Below are 26,426 nucleotides of genomic sequence, written 5' to 3'. Positions count from 1 at the left end.
AGCAGTCATTTTTTATGACCTGAAGTAATATAAAGTTTCAGATATAGGTCTGTAATATTTAGCCTAGTTAAATATTTCCAACATTGTTTTTACATTCAGTGTTGTGATTTTGTTGTTGTTGTTGTTGTTGTTGTTGTTAAACCTCTATATTAAGTAATGAACTGCTTGCCATGACAGTCTAACGTTATTTAAACCTGCCACCAGTGAATTAAATCAGGGAAGAATATGTTTGTAGAATTAAAGATGCGTTAAGAACAGACAATGACAAGATGAGTTTGAACAAGGCTTCCAAAGCATAGCATTTATATATACATTGAATCAATGACGTGATACAGCACATTAAAGGAAACAGAGCATTATTTACAGAGTACATTAAACAAAGCAGGCTGCTAGTTAGAAATCTAGTCCATAGCATTGGTCAAAGTCAAATTTTGCATAGGCCTTTTCTTTTGGCAGTTGTGTCCTAAAGCAGACATTGTTGCACCCTATTTAATATTAATTGGACTTTCATCAAGATGTCATAAAGCATTTTTTTTCTGGTACCTCACAGTGTGATGTAGACAAAACTGAGGATGTTTTCAGCTGCTTTCTTTTATTAGAAGTTGAGCACTTTCTCTCAGCCACCAAGTGGATAAACTCTTTTTGCATCAAAATAGGTATTCCACATACACTAGATACAAGAGGGAGCAACCGTTTTATTTTTGCATTAATTAAAACTGCTCAAATAAACTGCCTGTGGCTACGTTTATGTGAACATTGTGTGTGTCTTTAATTCTTTTTTGTGGATTATGAAAAGAGAAATACCACAACACGTTCTCTTCCAAAAAATGTAAAAGGTAAGCCAGATGTTTCAGTAGCTGCACATTTGAGATATTACAGATATTCACAGACAAGTTAAGAACATATAATTCACTTTGTGTATATACCTCAATACCATGTCAACTCTTAACTTAATTTTATGCTGATGTTTTTTTTAAGCACAGAAAAGATAGCTGAACCCTTTTTTGATTAATTTGTTTTGACAAATCAAATTTTAAAATAGAATGTTTCCACTTCTGGCTAAAGGTTATAAATGATAAGTCATAAGGTATTTTCATTATTTTTCTCCAAAATATGTTTTTATTGTATTTTCAAAGAATATAGGTAACAACTTTTTAAACATTCACATTTTTCTTCTGCTGAACAACAGGGAAATGTGGCACCTTAAACTAGAAGCTCTGCAAAATTCAGTGTTCTTCATTGCTTCTTCATATATAATGTATTTTCTTCAAAAGACAATCTTTTCCTGGAAAACTTGTTTTGAGAAAAATATATAAAACCTTTTTTTATTTTAAATTACACATTTAAATATTTTCACAAAGTGTGCAGTCCCTTCATTTTTGCACTGCATCATATTTAAAACTAATAACTGAATACCTTTTCATTTGGTTGTTTGTGGGGGTATGCTATAGTACCACAAAAGTCCCATTTAGATTAACATATAGTGTAATATAAAATCCGATTCCTCAAATAAAAAACACCTGGAGTGAAGGGCTGCTGTACCAGGGACAAACTATGGAACCAATTATTATCTGATTTACCTTTTAAAGTTGCTCAGATTTTTTATGTTTAAATCATGTGCATCTTTGGGACCGAACACAACTAAAACTTTTATTGTCACTGAATTTGGTTATTATGATAGAATACAGCTGTCTTCCACACTGTCCTCTAGGAGGAGTAGTATTTTAAGTGAGAATAATAATGACTATAATGAATTTAATACTTCATAATTCCAAAATATATAGAAGCTGCAGGACAGTCTTCATTGAGGAGCATGGCACGTACCATTCAGTAATAACATAGTACCATAGTCATCCTTTTGTTGGAAGATTAATGAATTGCCATTTAACCTGCACAACAGTTATACATTACACCAAAGTGCTAATTGTGTTGGACCTTTTCACATTTTAAAATTATTCAGTACTTTCAACATTTCAGAAACGCATTGTTTTTAGAAAAATATATTCTATAAATAATTCAGTTCATGTGTTCTATGTGACCTTTCAAATACATTTTTCTAAGTGAGTTTTTATTTCCTTCTGTTTGTTTGTTTGTCATAAACTATGTGTGTGTAAGGTTATAGCTATTTAAAACTTGAAATATATCAATAATCCAATTGTATAATGTAGGAATGTCTTGTACAAAAGCAAAAACAAATCAAGTTGAAAGTAATAAATAAATCTGAGAAATGCAGCACTTCTAAGCTCTTTGACTAAACAAAGAGGGTGCAGTACTCAGTATAAAATTTCATATTAGGTAACAAAGTGTAGAAAAGTTGATCCCAGAGAAGAAAGAGTGGGGCTACATTCTAGGGGGAAAGCAGGATGTAATATACCCAGGAACACAGACACAGTGAACAGTGGGGTGATGGAGATGAATATGGATATAGGATATTTGAAAGCCACTGTTATGCCAATGCTGAACCACTAGGGTGTGAAAACTAATTATAACCAGTGGCACAACTGAAAGCGGCATATCGACAGTTTGTGGGTTATAAGCATTTAAAAAAAAATGCTGGAATAGTGTTATATGTTAGCATCTATTTATGGAAATGAGAATGATGCCATAGTTATATTGTACCCTCTCCTGTTGCATCTTTTACCAGATTTGTAAGAAAATATGTCTATGAACACATCTAATTAAAACTCTGTATTGATTTTTTAAGATTTTCAGAATAACCACTACCTTGAAATCTGCTGGAAAATATAGTGGATTTACATGAAGAAACTGGCACATATGTAGCCGTCACTGCTTCCTTGCCTAGTTTCCACTTCATCAATATTTTTTCTTCTTCTTTGTAACAATGAGAGTAAAAAAAAAAAGTTTGATATTCATAAATATAAATGTGTTTTTATACTCTTTTCCACCTAATGCAGTGTAGCTCATAAATATGTAAAGCAAATGTGATTTTAAAATGCTATAAAATATTTGCATGGAATAAGCTACTAAATGCCTCCACTCCTGCAAAGAAAAACTATTACAATGCAATCTGTGATCAATCTTTCTATACTAACTGTGCAATGTGAGCATTCATATATTTACATAACATACAGAACCAAACATTTTATGTACAGTAGTATTACAGCTGAAATGATCTGTGCCACATGCCGAACAACTACTGACTAGAATTTAACCTGTTTTTCATACTTTTTTTGTTCTTTTGTTACTCTTTACAAGGCACTAATAATATACTATTTACAAATTGTTTAAGCTTTGCAAAGTATCCTTATATTATTGCAACTGTATACTTCTTAGCCAAAGGGTAACCTTTTCTTTTTCTTTTTCCAGTAATACAAATAAAACATTTCCCCAAATGTTCATAATAGTACTGAAGCACTAATGTCACTAATAATCACTGTCTTTCCAGCTACAAATGAATGTGCAGCAGGTAAGTGATCTCAGCAAATTGTCTTGACTGACCAAAACAACATGTTACAAATATCCATCATAATCATAGCTTCATTAAATGTACTGCAGCTGTGGATATTTAGCCAAGGTAATCTTAATATATATTTTTAAACATTCCTTTGCTGAATGCCATATGTGTGTGTGTGTATATATATATATATATATATATATATATATATATATATATAATAAACACACACACACACACACACCGTACCAAACTGCTCCTGTAGTTGTGCGCATCATGTCCAGGAAGAAAAAGATAATATACAAGCACCTGGTATCATTATTTGAAATACATTTGTAAGAGTTTTAAAACTTGGAGGTTTTCTTTTAATAATGCATACATTGCGATGCCTAACCATTTCAGATGCAGTTGTCTTGGTGTATATCTGGTCTTATAGTCAGTGTTCACCATTGCTCTAAATGAAGATCCATGGCAGAGTTCAAATTGAGGTCTGTAACATCCAAAAATTCTGCATTGAAGATACTGGGCCCAGCTGATGGGACAGACGTGTTAAAGCCAGTGGCGGAGCTGGGTGGGGTTAGATCCAGCCACTCCATCGTCTCCCATGGGGACTCGGTAAAGCTCAGGTTCAGGGCCTGGCCCTCTGTCGAAGGCGATACTCTGGCATTCATTGGTGACAGCGGAGTTTCCATTATATCGCGGCTGGTGAGCAGCTTTTCTTGATGGGGTCCCGGAAATCCATCCGCCGCTTCCTCCAGCTGAGATTCGTCATTCCCGATTTTGAGAAGAACAATTTCACTTGCTCTACTCATGGGACTGTTCAATAAGGCCTCCAGGTGATTGTCTCCACTGCTGGCTCCGTGTTCAAAGGGAAGCTGGGAGGGAGACAAGTGCTCGTAGTGCCTGTGGATTTTGGGTAGAGGCACGCTGGCGCTTCCTGAAGAAACTGTAATGTGAGGCACAACTTTTGTTACGCAAGGCCTCTCTTCTTTGGCATTAGCTGGCATTTCTGGAAACGCACAGAAGAAGCACATTTTGTGTTTTAACACTGAGCACTTATTGTTACACTTCAGCACTGTTTAAAATGTATATATTCATAAAGTATGGCACATAGGACAAGATAAAAGGTGTGCCTTAAGTATCACAACCAACACTACCACTTTTTAAAACTTTCATTTTTTTGTTTGTTTTGCTGATGAGAATAAATCTGGATATGCTTAAGGAGTAAAAATACAGGGCATTACACATACTGTAAGCAATTGGGCAAGATGCCTTGGAGCCCAAATTGTTTTCAGTTATGAAGCAATAACTCAGAAGCCACAAGGTGATTTACAAAAGATATCTTAACCCTGAAAAATGTATCTGGAATATGTTAACACCCAAAAGGTTGTCTTCTTTATTATATATTTGTCCTCATTAATAATAGTCTTATCATAATTCTAAACAATGTACAATCAATATTTTTAAATGACAGAAAAAACACAATGTTTCCGTGTGTGATCTTTATGTTCATTGCAGCACAACATGTTCGTTTTGTTGGCTATTATGACATTTTTGACACCTACTGCCTCATCCTAGTTGAATTTTTAATTTTAATTTTAAATGAATGGGGATAATACATATAAATTATTAAATAGAGTTGTAGTGTGTTTTGCTTTTAATTTAAATACCTTTTTAAGTCAAAGAACACAAATTAATTTATCAAGCAGTTCATGTAATATATTTGAGAGGGTGGATCTAATACATATAATTACTTTCTTTTAATAAATTTCTCAGCAATAAGTGCAACCTGAGAATCTCTTTAATGTTACGTCTAACAATAAATGCCATTCATTAATTCATTTATATATGTATGTATGTCTGTCTGTGTGTCTGTGTTTAATTTTAATGATCTTGTACTATTTCTTTTTGATTAAACATAATTGCAGAATAATTCCTTCTCACCTCCACTTTCAATAAGCACATCAAGGAGTTCATCCATTTGCTGGCTTCTGGTCAGTTGCTGAAATTAAATTAGGTCATTATTTCATAAGGTGTTCTGAAGCTAAACATTGTATGCAGGAGTGTGTAAATAACAATAAGACAATGAGACGGAAATACAGCACATCCTAGATTCAGCTGATAATCAGGTACTTCCTTAAAAGTGAATTGAAAATAAGATCTCTTCAACCTTCAGTAGAGCGTTGGCAATTCAAACTGCATTCGAATAACGTTTATGCAGAAGTCTGGATTGTACAATTGTACAATTAGCTGATATGAACTATTCAATTTTCTTCAGTTTTTAATTACATTCTTATCAGTACTATTCATGAGCTATTCAATAAGGGCTGTCCAAAATTAGTAGTGACACAGTCAAGACTGGCTGACGGTTTAAGAAGCATTTGACACAAAAGCAGGAGTGCAATAGAGGTGAAAGCCAGGGGAAAAGCAAGCAACGTTGGAAATGGAAGGTGAAAAGAAGCCAGACAATAGGTTCTTCTCAAGTTTGCATTACACGGAGAAATGAGCGTCTTGTTCCCGACTTGAATTTGCTTTAAATTTAGATTACCTGCTTTACTGCATCCTCATAGGAGGGGGGCTGTTTTATCTTGGATGCAGTAGAGTCTGAGCTACAGAAGGCAGCAGAAGAGATGGGATACTTTTGACCCACGTGCCTTGGAGAGTGTAATATAGCCATCTACATGAGAAAAGTAAAAGTTAAGGTTATATGTCTGGTTCAGAACGGGGACATAAAAAATAACTAGCTTATTTATGATCCCTTTGTGACATGATAATAAAGTGTGTGGATGTGGTTACATCCTTTCCACAGATTTCAGTTCCAGTAATTTAGGGGCATCCCTTATTTACAAGTATTTAAACTATCCTGAAATAATGCAGTCGTGATTCCTGGTAACAGGAAACAGCCGTAATAAACAGGAAGAATGAGATGGGGAGGGGGGGTGGAGTATTTAGGATCATGCATCTGGAGATTTAGCTGCAAAAACTAAAGAGGATGAAACTGTTACTGTCTCCGTGCCACACGCTTAGAATGCTTTTGGTTTTGTGTGTGAACCGTTTGCCCTCTCGCTCAGTACCCCTATGAGCTATGCTTAGGAGAAAACAAGTGACGGATTAAAGAAAAGCAGAAAAACAGTTAAGTGATGTGATGGTAGTTATGTAGCTCTTTCTTAGCCCTTCTCTCTCTGCACAGATTAAGATCAGAGGAAGCTGCCGTTAAACCAGCCGGCTTCAAGGCAGTCGGATCCATACCTTGTGCTGCATAGTTGGACTCTTTGGTGTGGTGTGATCCCGACGATGGAAACCACCATCGGCAGGGGCAGTGAACATAGGCTGCAGGGTCCTTTGGTCAGTAGAGTAGGAGCACGAGGTCACTGGCTGGCCACCGTTGTTCGGCTGAATCTGGAAAGGGGGAAAGGCAAATGCACATTTTACAGGATGGCAGTGGCTTTAAAAAATGGCAACATGTGTGTGAAACAGAGTGTAAATGTACAATGATAATTAAATTAAAATGACAAACTGACTTTCAGCATGTACTAGCCATGGTGTTAATGGAAATGAAGAATTTGTAGTTAGACTAGAAACCTAAATATTGCACTAAGTTATGTGAAAAATAGAAGAAACAACATAACAAAATAAAATTAAAGACAAGAATTTGGTCTGGTGTGGGCCGTTCCATTCCTGACTGACATTTATCATGTTTGTCTGCATATTCACTTCAATTGTATTCAACATGGGCTCTATAACAATTGTATAACTTTCTGTGCGAAAACCCAGATGGGAGGAACTTAAATTCTCATCAGTTCCTCTCTAATTTCATGTGTATTGCTCTTTGCAGGAGAGAAGAACCAGTTGGGCGCTGTTTAGCTGCAAGCTTGGAAATGAGGCCTATCTTGACAGTACCAAGGGCGCATTTCTGTTTACCTGAACTGTTCGTTGCCTGTTGCCTTTTTGTTGTGGCGAGCGGCTGCGCCCATCCCCGGTCTGTGTGGACGGTGAGACGGACAGCAGGTAGGGGTTGTTAGGGGACGGGGGCAGGCTGGTGTGCTGTGGACTGCTAGCTGACTTGGTGATGGGGGAATGCTGAGGTGAGCACTGAGGGCTTAGGAAGGCCGACAGAATTGGGCTTCCACCAGCTGAATCCAGGCAGCGAGGGCTGGCCAAGCTGGTGATGGACGATGTCCCACATGAGTTCAGGCTCTCCATACAGCTACTGGGAGGACTCTTCATCTGCTTTGAAGAGAGTGGGCAGCTGGAAGCAACATGCTCCTGCTTAATGGACACGCCAAAGAAGTGCTGGTGCTGCTGGTGGGGTGAGGCTTGACTGTCCTGCTGGCTGTAGTTGCGTTTCCTCTTGTGCAGCTGCATCTTGAGCTCCTCCACTTGCCGTTGCTCCTGGTGCAGCTTCCAGGTCAGCTCATCGATCACCTTCTGCTTCTCCACCAGCATCTTGTCCTTCTCGGCATCCATTCCGTCGACTTCGGTCTGCAGACAGCCTCCATTCATGCTGCTCGCCAGCCCCTCGTCGGCACTCATGTGAGCCGGGGAGGGCTGCAGGGCAAACTGCGGGGAGGACATGGTCACGTCGCTGAAGGTGTCCGGGAGGGAGCCGCTGACCGACAAATCAGAAGAGGCTGGAGAGATTGGGGGAGTGGAACTGGTGCTGCTGAACTGGTAGAACCCATTGGACATTGCGCTGGATGAACTTTGAGACTGGTAGGATGACATCGAGCCAGTGGGGGTGACAGGGAAGGTGACGGTGGTGATGTCACTGGAGCTTGACGCCGGGCTGATGTTGGGGTCCTGGAAGGGTCTTAGCCGCTCCATGAGTGCAGTTTTAGTGCCAGACACAGGCAGGCCTCTGATCCTCAACTGTTGTCTGAGCTCTGAAACCTTTGATCAAAATAAAATAAATACATCGTTGAGGTTCTACAAAGAAATATTACACACATGTATGGTAGTAAATCCTTCCTTGAAAATGTAATTGTTCATGGGAAGCTTCTGGTAATGCAATCATGTCAAGTTGTAGTTGTTGAGCCAGACCTCTGTCTTTTCTATTCCATCCATGCATTAAAAAAAAAAGTCCAACAACAACATTCTTTCATTTTAGAAAGTTTGTTTGTTTATAATAGTGGAGGTTTAAACAAAAGATTGTGAAAATATGTTGACATAAAGGTACATACTTTAAGGTCATCCAGATTGGATGGCAAAGGCCCTGGTTTTATTGGTGAAACATGGTTTTGGCCACAGTACGTGCTTTTCACTGGCGAAAGGGAGCTGTTCGTCACAGTACAGACTGGAGCGCTTGCGTTTCTTGTCATGGGTTCATTCGACTGCCTGGGAAAACAAAACAAAACAAAAACACTCAAACAGATGCCTAAGAATAATTTCAATTAATCTTCTTATTTAATCTTTGCATGTTTTAAATGTATTTTTTTGAGACCTCATAGAAATCTTCTGCCATTACTCATTGGGAATGAACTGCCCCAGAGCAAATATATCCAGCGTAACTCCCTGTGTCATGTTACTGTAGACACTCTGCACCCCCCTGGTCTGTGTGTGTCGGGTTATGGCATGAATTTGGCAGATGCTTCTCAGGAGTCAAGATCCTTTGCAGCTGCTGCAATCTTTTGGTAAAGAGTAAATAACTTTGAACCTTCACCGGATTAATTTCTTTTAATTGTATTTTAATTATGTAAAAGTACTGACCTTTATTGACAGTCGTACAGACACAAATCTCTGAGCTGATTCCATGTCAGAATACCCTGAGACTCCAGTGTGTTGTGGATTTCTTCACTGAGGTAGCAACATAACTCTTAAAGAACTCCTTGTTTTTTGTGTGTTTTCTTTTTTGACGGGACCATTTACTAAAGATATCATCACAAAGTGCTTTAACGTGGTTATAATGAGTGCTCAAAGGACCATTGAAACATGAGGTTTTGGCCAGCACAACAGTCCTGATGCACTTACTTGAGCTGGGATTGGTGCAGCGTCTGGTAGTTGAAGTGTTGCTGGCGCTGCTGAGGGTGCTGGTGGTGCTTTTGTTGGCTGAGAATTTGGAGCTGCAGGAAGAGTTGCTGCTGCTGGAGGAGTCTGGCGTACGCCGAATCCATGGGTGGGGGAGACTTCTCTGCCTTCTGGTCTGGCGGAATGTACTGGTGGTATTTCAGCTTCTTCACTTTGGGCTTCGTGTCCTTTGGCTTCTTGTGACGATTTTTATCTGATACTTTTGACTGTTGTGGGGGGGGGGTACAAAGAATTGACACCAATAACAATAAAATGTTAAAAGTGCTCTGGTATTCTGTTGCAAATTATTCAGTTACAGCAAAATCTTTTCCAGATCATGTTTTTTCCTCCTATTTTCTTATTCTATATTTACAAGTGGTGGGAGGTTTATTTATACATGTAATGGTTAAGTATTTCCATACAGCTAGCTACCATTATCTTTCAGAGGAATTCTGAATTCTGTTTGTATTACACCTTCACGTTATCTGATGTAAAACAGAGGTTTTGCCTAGAATACTGTTGGATGCTAAATTACATTTACATTATGCTTTAAAAGTTAAATCAAAGAATCGAAAAATATCACCGACCTTTACAATTGCAGGAACTGGTATTGGTGGGGTAAGCTGATTGTTGACCATGGATGAACTATCCATCTGACTTGTCTGTATGTGAGGTGAAGCTGTCTGTCCATTTATCTCTCTGTTTTGACATCCCTGGAAGAAGAAAAAAAAATGTAATGATAAAAGCATGGCCTGGGCAGGATTGTTTTCTCAACTGTACTGTTTTGACAGGGTAGATATTTAAAATGTAAATTCTACTACTAGGCAGTAGCTTCGATTGAAAGGCAATTACCTAATATATGAATGAGTAAAATACATGAAGATACATACAAATAACTTCCATTAAAGTTAGATATCCCTTTTTAAGACTGCTATGTATACAAATAAATAATACATGGATCCAACTATTAAGTGCAAATGCACAAAACAGTAAAACGAGGCCTGTATAACATGAAAGTGGTATAAAACAACATTCATTCAACTGGACATCAAAATGAAAGATAAGGAGCACAAACTCAAGACAATGCAGTCCTATGTGAACAAAAGGTATTTTCCGCTTGAAAATGAAAATGTCCTTTAGGGCTTCTAAGGGTCATCCTGATATTGACCAGTTGGCCTAACCAAAAAAAATGGTGACACGTGGAAGCACTTGCTCTCTGCTTTTAAACCTAGGCACGTGATGCCGATAATAGTTTAATAGTCTCATGCCACTGCGCTCGCTGAACAGACAATAGTTTGGCATGCTGACAGCCGAGTTGGAAAATCAAAGCACCCCATGCCAAGTACACTCTGTTACAAAGACACTGGTATGCAGGCATGAAGCACGAGCCAGGGATCTGTCACATTCAGGTTAACAGTCATTCAGGAGGTTTTGCAGGACACCACATTGTTCCCTGCAGTGCGCTAGGGGCGGATATTACCCAATTCCACTGTCTGTTGAGATGACACTGTTCTTGGGGTTAAAAACATGCAATGCAAATTAACTTATTGAGAAACTTGTCCAGCATATTTGACATTCCCTTCTGTGATTTATTACATGTAATGCTATCTGGTTTACTTGATACAACAGATTTTGCACTTGCATAATGAACAATTAATTAAATGCTTAGTCCTTGACTAGACTGTTTGACCCCACTTAGAGTTTTAGTCAGTTTAAGTAATCAAATGGCCTCCAAAAATGCTGGCTGCTGAAATATTCATTATACAGGTTATAACCCCTAACCCTTTGTTAAATAAAGCGAGAAGCCCAATGTCAAAGAATAATGGATAAGTTAATTAGTTGACCATTTCTTCACATGTGGGCAGTTCTTTGAATCGGGACCATTCTTAAACCTTTGTGAATATTTATTATCGTGAAGAGTGTTACTCTAAAGGTCACTTCTTTGGAGAATAAAATATTGTGTTACTTTTCTAAATAACAAATAGGGTTAGATGTATTGAAATGATGACCACCATTTGATGAGTCACCATATTTGATTAATGTAATGGCTTACTAAGCTTCTTTTCTCCAAGGCAGGTTAAACTAAGCTGCACAATCCATATGTATGATGATGGTGGCAGATGAGTAATTGGAAAGATTGATAGTAGCATTTTGAACAGTTATTTTCTAAGCGTTAGGCTACAGGGCCTATTGATGAGTAATTATTTTTCGGGAGAATAAAGCCTTCAGCGTGTTGACGTGTTTATATGCAGGATGGTGTGGACAGTGAATCAGTTGGGTCAGGGGTATAGGAGCACCAAGAACAAAAGGCCCTTGTAGGTAGAAACACAACTGCACTGAGTTGAGGTAATCATTTATCGAATGCCTTTTGAGTTTGTCATGGAAATAAAGTTCACTTTTAGCTGTACAATTGCTTTTACAATTTGTAGAAACATAAAGGAAATAGACTCTTACGAATCTGAGAGCATTTTGTACGGCATTTTTGGCATATGCCACAGATTCCAAAGGATTTGAGCAACATACTTTGGGGGGGAAGGTGAGAATTTCATCAGAAGTCAAACCTGAACTTCATTAATAGCCAGAACAAGTCATTAATAATAATACCGGTCAAGGTTTCTTTTGTAAGCTGGCCAGCAATTGATAGCTTGCAATAAATTTCAAGACAGGGTTTATGTGGTGGTAGAATTCTATTGCCAATATTATGATTAGTAAAGTTTCTGCTCAGACTTGTGGACTACAGTTTAAATGTGGCCTGTGCTTGAAAACATTTTGATTGTACCAATATACTTCTCTACCTTAATTAACCAATTAACAATGATTGTTTTTGTTTAGCTTTGTTTATTTAATTTGAAAATGCATTATCTGCAATTACAATTCTGTATGGAGCCAAACCATAGAACCCTAATCTTATAAATGACTTGAAATTCTAAGCACCTGCTGCTAATGGCAACATGGATTGCAGGCAATAAAACACATTTACACTCTGCTCATCTAGTGTGAGTATGGATACTGTTTTTACAGGCTGTGAATGAAGTCATAGGACAAAGGCAAAGTCATTGTACAGGCTGAGAGAGGGATGTGTGAAACTGCTTTTCTTCTGTAATTCTACTAATTAGAATGTGTAACATATATGTACTGTAGTAATCTGATCCTGATATAGTGTACACTGCAGTTTGTATGTTTTTACAGTATCATAACTTTTTTGGCACTTCTGAAAATGAAACTCGTGACCTCTGCAAACAAACAATCACTGGTGATCGCACAAAATACACTCAAGACGTGAAGAGAAAACCCATCGTTTTCTTTCGAAGTAGAGTATCCCTGCAGCCCAATCCCGTCTTGCTGTGTCTCACCTGCATAGCTCCTGCTGTTGAGGGAGAAGACAGGTCTCCGCTCCTGGGCTCTGAGGGGGAGCACACCGAACCCTGAGACTCGTGGCTCCTGGGTTGCTCAGGAGACAGGCCATCACTGCTGCTTTCTTCCTCAAATGCATACGAGTCCTCTTGCTTTGGGAACTTGGCATGGTTCACTACAAATGAGAGAGCATTCACCGTCACTGTAACACACTGAAACAGGTGGCAATGCTGCAGCTGTTGTAAAACATGGTGGAATCAATTACACAAAATTTGCTCCCCTATTAGAAAATAAGTCTAAAAATATTCACCTATGTCAGGATGATAGGACTCTTTAACCAATGCAGTGTTTTTGATTTGTTACATTAGTTTGTACATAATAAAGTGCAAATCTTTGGAATTTGCAATCTTTTTAACTCTGCATTGCTGATATTTGTGAATACTAATTGTGGGCTTTGAATACGTATCTCCTAGTTTATCATGACTATAAGTCTGGTGTTAAGAAACAGGTTCTTTGTCACTTGCACCTAGTTAGACACTTAGCCAAGAAGAGGTCTGGCACTGCAGAGGAAAACTGACAAGAGCACTTGACTAGAGAGGACCCCTGATAAGAAGGATACTGAGATGCAGCACTATCTTAACTAGTCAACTTGAGGGCTAATAGTAGGGCAGTAGGCAGGGGGATTAATTTTGTATCTGATCATGTGACCTGCCAAATAGACACCCTGCTTTTAATCACGACAGCTACACTTTCAATCACAGTGTTGGCAAATGTCGAGCCCTCCGTGTGCACAAACAGATCAGGATAGAGGGTTGGTGTTATTTCCTCCACCTGTCGATTTTGGACTCATTGACACTTTACAGAAGCCCTGGGGACACCTGACTGCAAGCTGTCTACTTTTGTCAACTTAGGTCATTTAGAGGACTTGCTAGTAAATTGTACAACGAGAAGAGACACTGGTAGTCGAATGTTTGAAACCTAACATTAAAATATTTGCATGCTGGTAGAGTATGACGATTAAATACTGTGTCCGAAAGAACAAATTAAAATCGATAACATCACTAAAAACGGAAATATCATACATGGGTTGTAAGATCACAATTGTTTGAAAAAATACCATCATTTAAGTAGAATAATTAGAAAGTTTGAAACTAGATGACCAGAATCAGTAATGTAGTAACAGAAATTAAAGCAATAACGCAAAACCCCCCAAAAAGTAATCCGTTCACTCAGGTGATTGACAGGTTTGCGGGTGTATCCACCAGTTTCAATGGGTAATGTTACTGTGTTTGTCTCAAAGCCACAAACTAAGATTTACAGACTCTTTGTTGACCATTTTCACCTTTGAACTTCTTGTATACAAGGAGGTTCCCTCAGCTGGCAAGAGAGAGAGACAGCTGCGCAACAGCAAAACCCTGTCAGACACCTTTGTAGGTGGTTTAGTAGATCCACATACATCACTGTGGCAAGTCAAAACATTGAAAAGCAGAGGGGAGTACTCAATTGTTGTAGAAGGGGGTGGATCTAAATACAGCTGCTGTTTATCTACATAAAACATGCCTTTTGTGTACTGAAGTAATATCAACTAAATATATCTAATCTAAAGTTCACTTCACACACTTTTTATGTATATAATGTTCTCCAACTTAACAAAAAACGGAATAAACTGAATCAAAGACTGATGCGTCGACAGAAAAATAACAAAGGAAAGGCATCCTCAAGCACAAGAAAAACAAATAAGCTGTGTGTGTTAGGTTTCTCAAAAACACAAGGTTTATAGTCAAACACCATGGTCTAAATCTAAAGTGGATTGATATCATTAAAATAAGGCCGTTTCCAGTTGCTTCCCTTTTTGTTTCCCTAACATCCTTCATTTATAGAATGTGGGGATGACAAACTCCATACTTACTTCCTATCTTCTATTGTCCCTAAGCCCATATATCTACTTGATTTCAGGGTCTTATGTCTCTGTTCTAATCTCAAATGTAATAGAGATCAGCCCCTGCTAATTTCTTTCCTCTGAGCTTTGTCCCTACAAACCTATTGCTCGAGGTGATGACAGGACTGCGGTATAAACAGCAGCTGATATCAACCTTCAGCTATGCACTACGTGGCAAGGGACATTTTCTCAATCACTGGCCAACAAGTTTTAATCAAACTTAAAGCCTATTTCTCTGGGTTCATTTAAAAAACAAAATCGCTCAGAGTGGGTTAAGTACCCGTTATGTTTAGTGTATGTGCAATGCCAAACATATCATGAAATTTTGTTAATTAGCCTCATTAGCCTTTATTAGCCTTATAAATATTATAACAGAAAATAGTTTTTTTTTCTGCTTTTTTATTTTCTTTATTTAAATGCTGCCTTTTTCAATTTTCAGGAACCCATTACTGCCAAGGCAGGTCAAATTTTTAAGCTTTTTCCTTTTTTCTTTTTAGCATGGTAAAAATATTTGATGTCTAATATACAAACAATTAACATTCAAGATTGAATTTGTATTTTCCAGGGTTTAAATTCTTAATAATAAAAAATTAAATACAAATTCAGCAGCACCCAAATGAGATAAGGAGATTGCAGTAGAAACTTGCAACACAAAACCACACCGGTTTGGCAAGCAGAGACTTTCTAATGATGAAAGTACATGCATGCAACAGAGCTATACAATTAGCCTTCCTCCTTGCAGGGAGTGTTAGAAATGAAACAGATGTTTGGATGTGGTTAGTGTATTCGTTTAAAGATTGAATTATTGAATTTCTATAAGGATGCACTGTGTGTCTGTATGCATTCTCTTCTAGGAGATTGTAAGTGGTGGTGGGGGGGCAGGGGTGGAGGGTTATGGGGGTGGACCACTCATCGATACAAAAAATAAGCATTTCCTCTTTCATTCAGATACCTTTCATTGCAGCTTCTTTGACAGCTGAATCAACGGGAATGATATTCTTTTCTACCAGCTCCAAAGGGCCTGGTCTTAGTGCAATTTTCTCATTAAGATCGTCGGCAAGCCTGGCTCGCTTCAGTTTCATCTGAGTGGCCTGTATGGAGCCTTCAGCTGCTGAGTCTATACAGTAAACATAATGATAAGCACCATTAATTCACTGCAACAGATTCGGACACCACCACATACATGATGCATGATGCATATGGGTTGTAACATAAACAGTTTGTGCTCCCTGACTGAAGTGGCTCTATTTCAAGGCAAAAAATAAGCAGCCAAGACTCATTTATAGCATAATAGTGTATTGACTGTATACAGCAGTCATGAAATTACTTCCCCGAGCTGTACAACATGTTTCCGAGGTCTAATATTTATACCTGACATCTGGCTCAGGAGAGTCCTGTATTTCAGACCAACTGCTTTAGCCTATAGTTTCAGACTCTGAAGAATTACTTTTGTCCAGTCGATTGTGAGGCGCATTGTACCATGTTTACCTAATGCCAGATAATTCTCCCAAATATAAACATGATTACATGTAGAATAAATAAAACATCATACTCTTGACTTTACTAAGCATACTAAAATGTAGGGGGCCCTGGAAGAGTGATAAAGAAAGTTGGAATAATGAGTAATGCTAATAAAAAATATAAACCCAAAGTGTGCAGTATGTAGTGAAGTCCAATTGTATGTGTTTATGTTATTCAAGATAATTGCCAAAAGCTTGTTATAGATGCCTATCCACTGTAGTGAACTAGACTCCAAGTTCAGAATTCTGTGTATTAACCTACTCCGATATTCAAATAAATACATACATACATGAATGAGGGCAAAACCACCATCCCTTACCTTGTAAAATATGCATGTTGACCAAATCTGACTTCTCAGGTCTGCTTCTGATTTTATGCTTTAAGTAATCCTCTGTCTGTATAACATGGAACGATACAAAACATTCGTTTTATTATTTAGATATTCATCTTTGTACAATTACAAGTACAATATACATGTTGTTTGATGATCAATCAGTACTTTACTGGTTATGTCCTAGATATAATATCAGGAAAGGGTTCTCCTAGCTTTTCTGGACTTATAGCTTTAAAACTTTCTAGTTTTGTAGAAGCACAGGTTAAGCTAGATAGGATCATTGGAATGTTGTTGTCTTTCTAAACCATTAATCAGAAAAATGCCTCTTCCCCCAGTGAAGCAACAAATCCCACTAATAGTCATGGTAATTTCATGATAACCTGAGGTACCTTTTATGCATTTTCCTTGTGTAACTGCTTTTGTTTCCAGGAATAAGTGATGTTTTTTCAGTGAGAGAGGCCAACCATAGGAGTTATTTACAGTGATGTCTGTTGCCTTAACTTGTCAAGAATGTTCACGTGTGATACAGATGGATGCTTGAGATTTATTTCTTAGAAATTTCTGTTTGCCCATGTTTCAATAATCCCAGTACCTTTGTTTTATGTGCTTCCTTAGAACCTTATTTTACAGTGAATAATGCTATGAGATAAAATATGTTACCACCTATTTTTCCAAATTCAAAACTGGTTTGATAAAAAAAAAAAAAAAAACAACAACCTTAGATACACTTTTCATCTTACCAATCATGTGTGGTTTGATTAGAAACTAGATTTTTTCTCATATTTGGTTGTACAACTAGGCCTATAAATGAGACTACAAAGAGATAGACAAAAACAACTCATTCAGATTAATTCCAAAGGTTCACACCACCCCCATCTTAGTCTAACCTCTGATGGAAGCATTCGGGGACATATAATCTTATCAAGAGCCGAGACAGATTACAGTTTTAAGTTGGATTTTTTTTGCAGATCGCTGGTATCAGAGAGCACAGTGCAAGGTTAGTGATGACAGGTAGGATCCCCAGACGGTCGTCAGTGTACTGAGGAATCTAAAGCTTTGCTGCTGAATCAGACGTCAGGGTTGGTTGTGTACTGACAGGGGTAACTTAATTAGTGCAGGGGTGTGAAGCTGGCAGGAAGCACCAAGGATCCCATTCATTGACAGATTCACAGCATTCAGCAGGCCAAGAGTTTAACTACTGTATCATCAATAATGAAAGAGTGGTGATGCAAGTTACTGGCACAATTAAATATCGCATCAGAGGTTAACTGGAACTGCTGTGCTGACAGGGTACCTTGAATATCTAAATCAAGGCTTCTGTTAAAGCTATTCTGAATGGGACATTCTGTATCTGAAATGAGACACTACTTATCAATACTACTACTAATAATAAAGCAATACAATATATTTTTAAGGTGTATTTACTTACCTTTTCAGATTTGCTATATTATGATGCAAAAGCTAAATACATTGATATGGTGAGCAGTTGAATTTTTATTGTGAGTATTTCAAGCATTATACATTTAGTTGTTTTTTAAGTGTATATAACATCCTTATATGTTTTTAGAATCTTTAGAATATTTTAAGGAATTCTTGTGTTTTGGATTGTTACTCCACAAAGGTATTCAATAGCAAATTTTGTATTAGAATATACTGCAATCTATATATTTTAAATAGTATTACTGTGTTTTCCAAGTCAATGCTGAGCATCAATGCATGAGAGACAATTAAGCCGGCTGGTGTCTTTTTTTTTTACCTATTCATTCAATTGTTTTTAATAACAATGAAGACAAACTCATAGATAATTACTCTGGTCCCTTAAGTATCTAGTCGACCTGGTGTTTATACCCATTGTCCCCGAGTTATGAGCACTGTTCTTTTGATTTATATTGACAATTAGTGGAAATTTGTTACCTTGGATCGTTCAAGATTTTTCCTCTGCTCATGGAACGCAGCTGGACTCTTCAGTGCTACAAAAACAAACACAGTGAAAATCAGTCTGATTTGCAAGGTAAAACGATAACTGCAGTTTTATAATTAATCCTAAATACATACGCATTTTAAATATCCTTTATCATTTGAGGTGTGACATTCACATGGTCTCAGTTCTAGTCCTCAGACTGAAGCTCATGGTTGTTGATTATCCCATTGAAAAACAAACATTACTACACACAAATGTATTTGCTAATACAGCTAGAAAGCAGGCGATGATTACCAATTCTTATGATGCAACCTAAGTCAATGTGTAAAGTTGCAGCTGCAAAACAGATTTAGAAAATAACAAACACCGCCATGTGTCTTAAATGAAAACAGGAAATAAGTATTGAATTGATCCATGTGCTTTGTTTTACTATTCTGAGCTAATGACTCCTTTTAGCTTGAAATTGCAAGCATCATTTTTTGGGTATATTTTACAGCTAGGATAAAACTCTCTGAGGGCTGGTTTCACAGACCAAGATTAACGCTAGTTGTGGACTAACCAATGTTATTATAGGGAGAGTTGTGCAAGAATAGTGCTAATCAAGGTCTGTGAAACCAGCTGTAAAATTGCATATTAGAATTTTAGACATTGTTATGAGTTGCACTGACATTTTAAAAATCTTTATATACACATGATTTCCTTAATCCAAATAATGTTGTTAATGCATTTGAATTTCTATCAGTTTCAATTACCTTTTTTATTTTTATTTTTTTAATATAAACTGTTTTCTATGCCCCCTTCTCCACACTCCAATTATAAAGATTATTTGCTGCTAGCCTCAGTCTGTCTGGAGACAGTAACCTTTCTTAAAGGATATTGAAATCACCTGCTCGCTTCATAGTCATTCTATACGGTTAAATAAACCTCTGGGATGCCACAGTGAGATCACACATCATTTTTATCACAGCTGCTGATTCCTGTCATTGTGACCTCAGTGTTTCCCTCACTGAAAATAAACACGAGGCTCTCCTGAAATTCACGGTGATGAATTAATGTTGTTCCCAAGTAGTGGTGCTCTACTGGAGCTCACAGTGTCTGTACACATGGGTTTTGGGTGTCATTGGGACAGTTTGAGATGCACAGAAAAGCGACATTGTAGAAAGCTGACTCTTCAACTGCTGTCCTACTGAACCCCAGGAAACCAAAAGGCAGTAGTCCATAAATGTAACCACTTTTGAGACTGGTAGTCTTGGTTGAAGGTCACAGAGCATATCAAGATGTCAGCTTTGTTTCAAATATACATCGCATCAAAACAAACCTTTTTCCTGGCTTCTATCCTTTCAACAGTAAACGTTAACAGCTGAAACAAAGATTATTTGGTTTACCTGACGAATGGCTTTAGTTCCTAAATTAAAATAAACCAATTTTGCAATGGTTTGTTTGGGAAAATCTGGACTCAAATCCCAATAAATCCATCATGTCTGTGACTGAGAATCATATATAATAGTATTTTTTTTAGCATGTTTTTTTACTTCCTAGGTGTAGGTCCAAAGTGAATATTCTAGATTTAATTATTTTAGTGTTGTTTTTGGTTTGTTTTTTCTAGTAGTGCATATATATGTGTGTGTGCATGCGTGCGTGGAGTTTTATGTTGTTTTATGCATCACAGCCAAACAACTTAAACAAGACTGAAATCAAGATGGATCATGTTTGATTTTGATAAGACGCAAGCATTATTAATAGTAATGACTTGTCTGTACTCATTTTTGGGGGCTTAAGATGTGTCTTATATGATCACACAAAGTTGTTCAGTCAGTTTTTAGAAAAGTAGAAGCAACAGTCCTTTTAAACATGCTGTACAGGGTTGCAAAGTAGGGTAGTCTAAGTACATGTGTTTTATTACTTATGGGAAACATGGTCTAGAGATCCCTTTTCATTTTGTTTTATTTTTTCCTTAAATTAAGCATTGTACAGTGGAATAGTTATAAAATGTCCATTACCTTTCAAGCCCTAGGATGCTTAAGTAACATTATGTAATACAAAGAAATTTGTTGCCTAGTTTATTATGGACTGTTTACCTGTTTTTCCAGCTTTTATGTAAAGAAGACATCATCACACATGCAAGACTGACGTACAGTTGCCCCATCGGGATCCAATTAAAAGCCTAGACTGTTGATTTATTCCTGAATAGCAAAAGATCTTGCTTGAGTGCTTGTAAAAACCCACCAAGAGAGGGGAGCACGCCACACACACACGCCACTGTTTGCCGGGATGACCTGTGAAGTACTGCTCTCCAGCACATCCCAACCCAGAGGCCAGATGAGACTAAGAGGCATGACTGCATGTTGAAGAACTTAATAAACACCAGATGTTTCTGAGGGAAACATATATACAGACTACAGACTTGGAGATCTACAAAAAAAAAAAAAATGCTCGGCAGATCAATTTTCATAAAACCAACAACACAAGTTTTGTAGAGCTGATGGTAATCATAATGTATAAATATGTGAAATCCATAATTTCAATACAGGCTAAAAATGTATGCCAGTGTCAGCATATTTATATATATATCTATCTATATATATATATATATATATATATATTGTTTTATTTTTGTAGAACAAATATTTATTAATAGAATGTAATATTCTAGTTTAAACACCAGTCATAATGCTAGTTATATTTCAAAAATAATGTATACATTTGAGGTATACGTTATTGTCACAAGTATTATTACAGCATGACTAAATCAACTTTGTAAAGACAACAACTGATGCATTTTGAATTTTTCAAAACGTGAAACTAATTATACGGACTCTTGCAAAACATTTGTTATAAAACAAAAATACAGATCTTTGGATTCAAACTGCAGTTAGTGTCGGTGTAATTTCTAAGAACAAAGTGTTCCCTATTGCAACTCTTGAGTAAAATAATTATTTCACTCTTACACAGTGTTAAGGGAAGAAATGGCTGCACACCCAAACAGTCATTTGTATCACCAACATCTTGTGTACAGTCAACAGATGCACAGCAATCCAAACATCTTTTGAATGAACTGAAGTCTGGATAATCACTTTTTCTTGAAAGCTTTATCTGAGAGAGGCTCCTAGAAATTGATAGGAATGGCTTCTGGCTTCCTTTAGCCTGCACACTTTTGAACAGTTATCTTTCTGTTCCTGCTTGCAAAATAGCTACTGTGCCAATTATATCCCGGCTTGCATTCTGACAACTAGTATTTATATGTATATGTGTATATATATATATATATATATATATATATATATATATATATATATATATATATATATATAAATAAATGAATGTGTATGTATATTTATATATATATATATATATATATTTATAAATAAATGAATAAATGTGTGTATATATGTGTATATATATATATATATATATATATAATGCACACACTCACACAAGTATGTATATATGTGTGTGTGTGTACATGCAACATTTGGAAAGCAGAGTACACCACACATTAACAGGTGACAGTGTAGTTGTTTCAGTGCAAAGTCTTAATCACCAAAATGAAGTTCTAATTTACTGTGAATAAACAGGTGCAATTCCGTAAGTCTATCCTGCTGCAGAGTTGAATATTCCTGGCCTAGATAGTTTATCCAGTACAAGAGCATTCCACCGAGGTCAGCTGCTGACCTGGCTGTTATTTGTTTGCTGCCAGTGGAGTATAAGATGTTTACTGCTTGTGCTGATTCAAAGCTCAACCCTGAAGATCAGGTTTAAAATTGTGTTGGGGCTCTAGTTTCTCTTTTTCATTAGGTAACCACATTGGCACGTCGAAAGCAATCCAGACTCTTGGCAGCATTGAAAAAGTAGCTAGAATCCATTTGCAGTTTTGAAGTCTATATCTACCTTGTCTGTAATTGTTTTATTCGAGTGATTGGGTGATAAGTTTAACATTTTTTTTTAACAATGGACACATTGCACCCTCATAAATAGACTTCGACTTTTAACAATTAAGTGAACAGTTAAGAACAAATGTAATTCCTTATACTGTGAAACCTGTCTTTTCACTAGAAACTTTGCATCAAAGTGAACTTTGTTTATAATTTGTTTGTCAAATTGAGGCATAAAATCCTTATTTATTCATAACCACCAAAGTCCCTTTTTTGTAAATATTGTAAAACATTATGTTTAATATTTGACTCAACCTATTTTTATAGCCAGTGTTTTAAATAAATATGTTCATGTCCATTGAATTTGGTTTAAAACTAGCATTTTTTGTAGCATTCGAGCAGAATGTAGAAGCAGATTCGTAACTGCCTAATTCAGAGACTGGTTGTTGCATCAACCCAACATGTCAGCCAGCACCAGCGCTCTGTCAGGCAGGAGGCTAATATAATAAAACTGTACTTACGAGGCATTATACCCTGATCAGCAAGCTGCTCACGTGTCCTCCTCTGCTGAAGCCTTAACTGCAGAACTGGCAGAGAAGAGATAAAATATATAAATATGGTTTGTGCCACAAATGCAGACAGCATTTTCCTTGATGGGTAAACCAGAACAGGAACCTGAAGAAAATGTGAAAATGTCAGACACAAATGTAGTCTATGAAGAGCAAATCTTTTATCTTTTTAAACTGTCCATCTCCCCCCCCAACCCCCCAACACACACACACAACAACAAAAACAACAAATACATGGGTGGGAAAGGATATTGAATTCCTGTGATTCTAAAACAAAACACAAGAATCATTATAACAATGAGAAAAAAGCATTTCAGCATCTAGATAATTCTGTGTTCTAATATATCTGTTTAAATTATATCAAACTACTGACACTACTGACAGCATGTGTTTGCCACCCCCAAAATACAAGTACAATGAAGTCTTAATAAATTGCCTGAAAGTATGCAAAGTAACACTTTCAAGTTTCTTGCTGTAAATTAAGGAATGCTTAAAGGCTGATAAATGACAATAAAAGAAACATGATCAAATTTAAATGCATCACATTACCACAGAATAACTTTGATGTGACTGACAAATGACAGTACAATGTAAATAGCTCTGGTGATGTATAACTGAATTCCTGAGCTCAGCAGACCAACCTTGATAACCCCAAGATAAGGTCTATGCTCCATTCCCTACGAATGTTTAGTCTCTCCTTAGTATCTTGTAAGAAGGTCTTCCAATTGATGTGATTAAAATCTTGTGTTAAATAAGAACCTGGAGATCAAGACTTGACCATGAAACGGTCTTTCAAAGAGTCAAAAGCAATGTTTTGCAAGAGAAATGTTGCTTTAGAGCAAAAGTTAAGCAATATCCTGGATACATGAGCTCAGTTAAGAAGCTTTCTCTTTCCAAAACACTGTATTGTAGGTTTTTGTTTTGAGGAAGATACCTTGACCACTAAGGCACTAAGAAAAAAATCTGGTGAGATGCTGTCATAAAAAAAAAAAAAAAACATACACAGAAGGGGGGACTTCAGGCTTACAAATATTGCTTGAAAACAGGATGTGCAGCTATCATAAACACAGCTCCTGACTTTTAAACAAATGTCCCTACAGTGTGTGGTCTTGAGGGGCGTGGAGGACAATAAAAATGAATATTTGCCAGTCAATCACTGAACTATAAGTCTAAGTGGATTCCTGGACATATGCTGTACATTCTCTTCACTCAGTTATTAAACTGTGTTGAAAAGTTGTTTGCCAGTTATTTCATCATGTTCATACTATGTGGTCTCTTACTGTTTTAATGGACTGTGAAGTCACTGATTACAGATTTCTCCTATTGCACACCGCTAGTTAATGGCACAACTAACAGATTCCCCAGGCTGATCTTGTTGGAAGGCTTATATATATATATATATATATAATACAGTCAATTATGTGAAAATATTACTCTGCTTTTTATTTTTTCAGTAATGAATTATCTTATTACAGTGTAAAAACAGAAAGTGCAACTCCCAGAAGCAAGGTTGTGTGTAATTGTATGCAAAATCTCTTTTAAAAAGTCAACAGCAAATACATGCTGGATTAAGGGCACTCCTACAAGAATCTGAACCCCTCAGGGAAATGACCATATTTTAGCAGAGTTGGGACTGTGACCTTTAGGAAATGGAAATGAAATAACCTTCAGAAATGACAGAGGTTAGAGTCTTGATTATATGGTCAGCTGAGCCAGGGTTTGTGGGCAATGAGATAAATGTGTTTGGCTGCACTGTGTTTCCAGAATACAATGGGTATGAAGGGGGATCTGGATTGGAATCACCATACAGCGAAGGGCAGACCCCATGTCACCCAGGATAGCAGACCTAAACAGTGCTGATCATTTGCAAATTATCAAATGATGTTCATATCTATCAATAGGACAATATAAAACTCTCATTGCAAACACTAATAAGAATAATGGTTGTATCAATATTGATATATTGTAACAGTGGAAGGGCCTGTAGGTCGATGCCAGGACTGCACCCATGAAACATTGACCAGACTCCAGAGCTCTTTTAATTCTGGCTTCATTCATTAGGAACAGTGCTATTCTCTGATCTGTTTAGTGGCATTTTTTTAATTATTGTGGATTAAACTATATTGATTTAGCAGTTACTTACATAATTTTGCTGAACAGTCATTCATGCTAGTGAGTACTGTAACACTGGCATATAAATCATTATAGTGAAGTGGTTCTATTTTGGTGGCATTGTGAATGATTGCTTATAAACAGGAGTATATATCTAAATATAAGTTATGTCACATCATATTTTACATATAGACATAGCTTGTTTTTTTTAATAATTGGTCTTTATCTTGACACTTTTTCTATCATTACAATCCAATCATACTGAGAAGAGAAAGCTGATCAACATAGATTGATTGAGACTGCTAACAACTCACTGACTTTGGGCTAATGCCATTGTCAAAGCAAAAGCCCCAAAAATTGAAAGAATAAAGCATTCCAACTATGTGTTGCTTTTTCAAAACCTCGCCTCCTTGCACGTAGTGCTACATGAGGAGACTAATATTTTTAACCTGGCTTTCATGTTAACATCCTACTAGCAGATGTCAAATGAACCAAATTAGACAGTACTAAACTTAGATATTACTGGCGCAGGTGGAACTTCCCATGTATATGCTCTCCGTACTGCAAATCTGTCTGTACATGTGTGAAAACGAATACTGTTCTGTTTGTGATCGCAGTTTCAAGGGCGATCTTGAACTGGCTTGGAGGAAAAACAGTGCAAAAGCAATAGAAAGAAAAAACGGTGACTGTTAGGTTGTTTGGAAGTGAAACTCTGAATCATTCTGAATGGATCATCATAAAGAAACTAGGTATGAAAGGGCCCAGTGAGATATTTATTTTCTGGAGTTGCCCTTTTAAAATTGCTTCTAGTGTGACAGTGACTTAGTACAGAAAACCAGATGACATGATTTATGAATCACTGCTGTATTTTCCAGTGACAATTCTAAACAATGAATTAATATGCAAGGGGGGTCTGGGATTTGTATCAACGGATCTTTTGTTATCCTGCTCACAAAAGTTTAGCACTAAGCTTAAGTAAATGTGATACCTTGCAGAGCCGAATACACTGTGCAGTTTTCACTATACAAGTAACACCTTACAGACTAATAAAATTGAATACAGTAGATGCACAATACTTGTTAGTTGCATTCCTGGGATTCACAAACAAGCACTTGTTTAAATAAATTTGTTTAAACATCAATCATGTGGCATTCTCAATCGACTGAGTTTCAGATATTGTAACTAAAATGGCACAACAATAAAGATTTATACCATCATAGGGGAGAAAAGATGTAGAAAAATGTGATTAGAGTGTGACATGCAGACACCTGTTAAAGTAGATTGCAAAAGCTCCTACAGCAACAAAAGTGCTACATAGACACAGCTAAGACTCATACTAAAATGCAAAGCAAAATGTTTGCATTACTTTTCAGGGGGTACATAAGA

General features: G+C 36.9%; 1 protein-coding gene across 5 annotated transcripts in view; it reads right to left on the bottom strand.

Moving 5' to 3' along the window:
• Positions 1-274: 274 nt before the first annotated feature.
• myocd (myocardin) overlaps positions 275-26,426 on the bottom strand; it is a 148,381-nt gene continuing 122,229 nt past the window's right edge. For 2 of the 5 annotated variants that reach the window (XM_066704678.1, XM_066704679.1), the window contains 13 exons: positions 22,881-22,946; positions 18,481-18,536; positions 16,552-16,627; positions 15,664-15,828; positions 12,772-12,947; positions 10,006-10,131; positions 9,383-9,645; positions 8,596-8,749; positions 7,337-8,305; positions 6,665-6,814; positions 5,964-6,092; positions 5,360-5,417; positions 275-4,424 (listed from right to left, as the gene is read on the bottom strand). In XM_066704678.1, the coding sequence (XP_066560775.1) occupies positions 3,859-4,424; positions 5,360-5,417; positions 5,964-6,092; positions 6,665-6,814; positions 7,337-8,305; positions 8,596-8,749; positions 9,383-9,645; positions 10,006-10,131; positions 12,772-12,947; positions 15,664-15,828; positions 16,552-16,627; positions 18,481-18,536; positions 22,881-22,946 (2,954 nt within the window). In that variant the 3' untranslated portion in view covers positions 275-3,858. The remainder of the gene's footprint in view (positions 4,425-5,359; positions 5,418-5,963; positions 6,093-6,664; positions 6,815-7,336; positions 8,306-8,595; positions 8,750-9,382; positions 9,646-10,005; positions 10,132-12,771; positions 12,948-15,663; positions 15,829-16,551; positions 16,628-18,480; positions 18,537-22,880; positions 22,947-26,426) is intronic. The other 3 variants (XM_066704680.1, XM_066704681.1, XM_066704682.1) reach the window with 3 other exon arrangements.

This window comes from Amia ocellicauda, chromosome 5 (genome assembly GCF_036373705.1).
Source record: "Amia ocellicauda isolate fAmiCal2 chromosome 5, fAmiCal2.hap1, whole genome shotgun sequence".
Lineage (NCBI taxonomy): Eukaryota > Metazoa > Chordata > Actinopteri > Amiiformes > Amiidae > Amia > Amia ocellicauda.
Note: the sequence above shows the minus strand (reverse complement) of the source record. Positions and strands in the feature narration are given on the sequence as shown.